Source organism: Clupea harengus, chromosome 15 (genome assembly GCF_900700415.2).
Source record: "Clupea harengus chromosome 15, Ch_v2.0.2, whole genome shotgun sequence".
Taxonomy (NCBI): domain Eukaryota; kingdom Metazoa; phylum Chordata; class Actinopteri; order Clupeiformes; family Clupeidae; genus Clupea; species Clupea harengus.
In genome coordinates, this window is record NC_045166.1 from 28,588,798 (window position 1) to 28,593,797 (window position 5,000).

General features: G+C 44.7%; 1 protein-coding gene across 1 annotated transcript in view; it reads right to left on the reverse strand.

The window, feature by feature from the left end:
• LOC105909488 (nuclear receptor coactivator 7-like) overlaps nt 1–5,000 on the reverse strand; it is a 17,059-nt gene that overhangs the window by 4,131 nt on the left and 7,928 nt on the right. The window contains exons 7-9 of the mRNA XM_031581902.2: nt 4,491–4,665; nt 951–1,095; nt 497–622 (exon numbers count right to left, since the gene is read on the reverse strand). Coding sequence (XP_031437762.1) covers nt 497–622; nt 951–1,095; nt 4,491–4,665 — 446 coding nt within the window. The remainder of the gene's footprint in view (nt 1–496; nt 623–950; nt 1,096–4,490; nt 4,666–5,000) is intronic.

A 5,000-nucleotide genomic window follows, 5' to 3' on the forward strand; every position in this document is an offset into this window, starting at 1 on the left:
GTGTGTACCTTCTGGATGTGTGTGTGTGTGTGTGTGTGTGTGTGTGTGTGTGTGTGTGTACCTTCTGGATGTGTATGTGTGTGTGTGTGTGTGTGTGTGTACCTTCTGGATGTGTGTGTGTGTGTGTGTGTGTGTGTGTGTACCTTCTGGATGTGTGAGTGTGTGTGTGTGTGTGTGTGTGTGTGTGTGTGTGTACCTTCTGGATGTGTGGGTGTGTGTGTGTGTGTGTGTGTGTACCTTCTGGATGTGTGGATGTGTGTGTGTGTGTGTGTGTGTGTGTACCTTCTGGATGTGTGTGTGTGTGTGTGTAGGTGTGTGTGTGTACCTTCTGGATGTGATTTAGTCTGTGTGTGTCTGTGTGTGTGTGTGTGTGTGTGTGTACGTGTGTGTGTGTGTGTGTGTACCTTCTGGATGTGAGTGTGTGTGTGTGTGTGTGTACCTTCTGGATGTGTGTGTGTGTGTGTGTGTGTCTGTGTGTGTGTGTGTGTGTGTGTACCTTCTGAATGTGTGTGTCGTCCAGTAGAGCGCTGGGGTCACTCAGGCAGGGCAGCTGGTCCACAGACTCCGCCTCCTCAAAGCTGCCGAAACTCTGACGCCGCTTCGCCTCGTTGATGGTGATTATCTTGAGCACACACACACACACACAGACATCCACAAGGTGTACACACACACACACACACAGACATCCAGAAGGTGTACACACACACACACACACACACACACACACACACACAGAGAGAGAGAGAGAGAGACACACACACACACACACACACACAGACAGTCAGGTTACATGTCTTACACTCACTCACTCAGTCAGTTACTCAATCATGCAGCAAGTCATACACTATCACTGCAGCACACACTCACACTCTCACCACACACACACACACACACACACACACACACACACACACACACACACACACAAACACACACACACTCACACTCACCTCCCAGCTGCGTGGGCTCTCGCTGAAGAAGTTGTCGATCATGTTGAGCTCGTCCTTCTCCACCACGATGAAGCCGTGCTCCCGCGCCTCCTTCCCATAAGCCTCAGGGGACCACTGGACCAGGAAGGAGTACAGGTCATCCACCCTGGAACACACACACACACACACGTTACAAACACACGTTACACACACACACACACACACACACACACTCGTTACAGTTCCTCTTTCCCATAGGCCTCAGGGGACCACTGAACCAGGAAGGAGTACAGGTCATCCACCCTGGAACACACACACACACGTTACAAACACACACACTAGTAACTCGAATAACTCGATTACAAAAAATGTTCGAGGCAAAGCTTCGTTTTAATGTATATCATGCTCTGGTATTGCTGTTTCATATGGACCGTTATTATTGACACACACAGACACACACACACACACACACACGGACTGTTATTATTGACACACGCTCATTCAAAGATTCCGTGATGGCGGAGAATCAAGAGAACGGCCATAGAAGGCAGAAATAAGGTGCCAGATTTCTAGAGACTTCCAGGTGGAAAACACACCATCAACAGTCCTGTATCCAGTGTTGCATAACCAGTCAATGGCTGCGTGTGCTTTCTTCTACTGTCTATGCCTGGCAAGTGTGAGAGCGCCGAATTGCGCAGAGGCCGAAAGCGGTATTGCAGATAGATAAAGATTTAGAAAAATTATAGCTGGCAACATATTGGAAAAAAAGAACTGAACTAGTTCATTTTTTGGAGCTGTAAACTTAGTTCAACATTTTGAATTATGAACTGAACTAGTTCATGTAGAAAGTGAACTTTCCCAACACTGTCTGTAGATATTAACGTTGCCTAGCAACGCAGCTCCCTCAGTTTAGTTTTCAGTAGGATAGTGACAAGTTCAGTTCTTAGCTAATTCAGTGGCAAAGTAGTTGACCATACTGTGTGCTTAAATCATTATTGTTCGACATCTATGTGAGGCATTGTGTGCGTACCTTATGAAAGTAAGTGTTTTCATGAAGTAACTACTGTGATAGATCGTGTATGTAGTTGGGCTACATGCAAGCGCACGTTTGCTATTAGAGGCGATTAGCATGCTAAGCGGAGATTTAGCTATGTTCCGTTCTTATGTTGATTCAAGTTCAATTTCAAGTTTATTATCATATACTCATAAACAGCATTTATCAGTAATGAAATTATTTGTGCTCAATGTCCGTTCAACTTAGAGAATAAATAAATTAAATACTGGAGAATGGAGAAAAAGGGTAGGAAAAAAAAAAATTGTAGTGCAAAAAGATATTTCAAGGACAGTTCAGCATCCTGATGGCATGTGGGTAAAAACTATCCCTGTATCTGCTGGTACGGGACCTTATACTCTTGTATCGCCTTCCAGAAGGCAGGAGGGAGAAAAGGCTGTGGCAGGGATGACTAGGGTCAGAAATGATCCGCTTGGCCTTCCTCCTGCAGCGCTGGCTGTAAAGGTCCTGAATGGATGGCAATGCAGTCCTTGTAATACGCTGTGCCGATTTGACCACTCTTTGTATTGTCTTCCTGTCCTGGGCAGTGCTGTTGCCAAACCATGTTGATTCCATGTAATAAGGTTTAATGTGATATGGATGAGATATTAAAGTGTCAGAGATGTTAAAGTGTTGGACTTGGAATAAAAACCTGTTTTTGACAGGAATAACAGCCAATTGACCGATCGCGAAACTCCTCCCTAGAACGGCCCTCGTCCAATCATACCTTAGCAACCGCTACTAAGAGAAGAAGGTATGACAACTTCGAGGTCTGAGCAGCATGGTGAAGCAGTGTGCTTACGGGACTTTTAGATCTGACACAGAGATTAGAGGGATGCGTCGTTTTTTTCCCGCATTTCCAAAGCCCAAAACACAAGAGGAAAGGTGCCGCTGGTGGATTAAACAGTGTGGGAGACCCCACTCCCATCTCAATATATCGCAAAACACACATATGTCTGCTCCAAAGTAAATTAAGCTGCTTGCAGCTAGCTATGATATCTATCTAGCGAACTACGCGATCGCTAGGTATGATAACTAACTGTCTAGTTGAGAGAACATCCCCAAACAGTTATGGTTCATGACAACTTGTATTATTACCACTACAAGTACATAACTAGTCTCTCCAACTAAAGTGTTAATGTTAAAATCAAAATGTTACCGTCAAAATGTTAATGTTACCGTCTGTAAAATTGCACTCTGAGCTATCCTAGCTAGCGATAGCAAACGCCAGCATTGAACAGAACTTTTAACGAACACTTTGTATTTATGCTTGATACAACATTGAACAGAACTTTTAACGAACACTTTGTATTTATGCTGCTGGCGTTTGCTATCTCTGGCCAGGATAGCTCAGCGTGCAATTTTACAGACGTAACATCAACATCGCTAGCTAGGATAGCTCAGCGTGCAATTTTACAGATGTAACATCAACATCGCTAGCTAGGATAGCTCAGTGTGCAATTTTACAGACGGTAACATTAACATTTTGATTTTAACATTAACACTTTAGTTGGAGAGACTAGCTCGAGCTTAACATACTGTATCAATGTTGAACCAAAGGCCATTATGAAGTTTTTTTATTTTAATCTTTGTGGCATTTTGTGAATGGGCAACCTACTCCTGAGTATCCCAAGGTATGCATAAGGCACAACCTGAGAGCAATAACCTGGCGATTTGATACAAAGCCATAGCATTACATCAGGATCGTCATTTTACAAGCAAGTTATCGCTACAGTGACTGAAATACTTTCAGCAACATGCACACACATCCCTTGAACAATAACGTTACTAGCCGCTATCTTGATCCACACTGGTACGTTACTGTACTGTTCTCTAGATTGTCACCATCCTAGCTAGTTAGACAGACAGATACCTCCAGAATAAATAATAAGAATAAAGAATCTTTGTAGGTTATTAGCTAGCTTGAAATATTATATACAGCTCTTACCCAGTGGTGAAATAACATGACTAGTCTACAAGGCTGTGCTGGTTGCATTTAATGAAGAGGTCGAGGGGTTTCTCATTTTTTTGATTGAGAGCTTTATGCTTATGCTTCGATTATTGTTGTCCACTTCGTTGTTGATCTTAATATTTTGGATATATCCTTCCACTGCATATTGCAGTCCCTTTTGCCTTGATCTGGAGGATATCGCGGAGTTATTACTCCAAAAATCATCACTCACACTGACAGCTATAGCGCTTGTCCCCGTACTCGCCATGGCTTTTGGCTTGACAGTTCCGGGAATTGTGTCGGACGTAGCAACAGTAACTAAGGGGGCGGGGCCCTGGCGATCGGTCAATTGCTTTGCCATTTTAACAGGCTTGTCACGTTGCATGACGCACTATTGATATTGTTGTTTAAAAAAACGCAAAAGTACTTTTTATCCGATTACTCGAATAATCGATGGAATACTCGATTCCTAAAATATTCGATAGTTGCAGCCCTAACACACACACACACACACACACACACACACACAGCGAGCGAGCCCTAAAGCAGTCTTTCTTACCTCTCTTGAGGGACAGCGAACCAGTACTCCGACAGCTTCCCTCGGCCGCCAAAGGAGTGGGCGGGGCTAGTCGTCGTCTGGCCAACGGCAAAAGACTTCCTCATTGGCTTGCCCACCTTGAAGCAGAGGAACATGGGCGGGGCCTTGCTCTTCTCCGCCGTAGACAGCAGCATATCTGTGGAGCAGAGAGAAGACCACAGACCGTTGTTACGACGACAGACCACTCTTACGACCACAGACCGTTGTTATGACGACAGACCACTGTTACGACCACAGACCGCTCTTACCACCACAGACCGTTGTTACGACCGCTCTTACGACCACAGACCGTTGTTACGACGACAGACCACTCTTACGACCACAGACCACTATTACGACCACAGACCGTTGTCACGACGACAGACCAGCACTGCTAACGCTAACGCTAACTATAGACTCACTCCAGCACTGCTAACGCTAACTATAGACTCACTCATAGTATGATATAGAAGGAGAGGGAGAGGCTGCCCT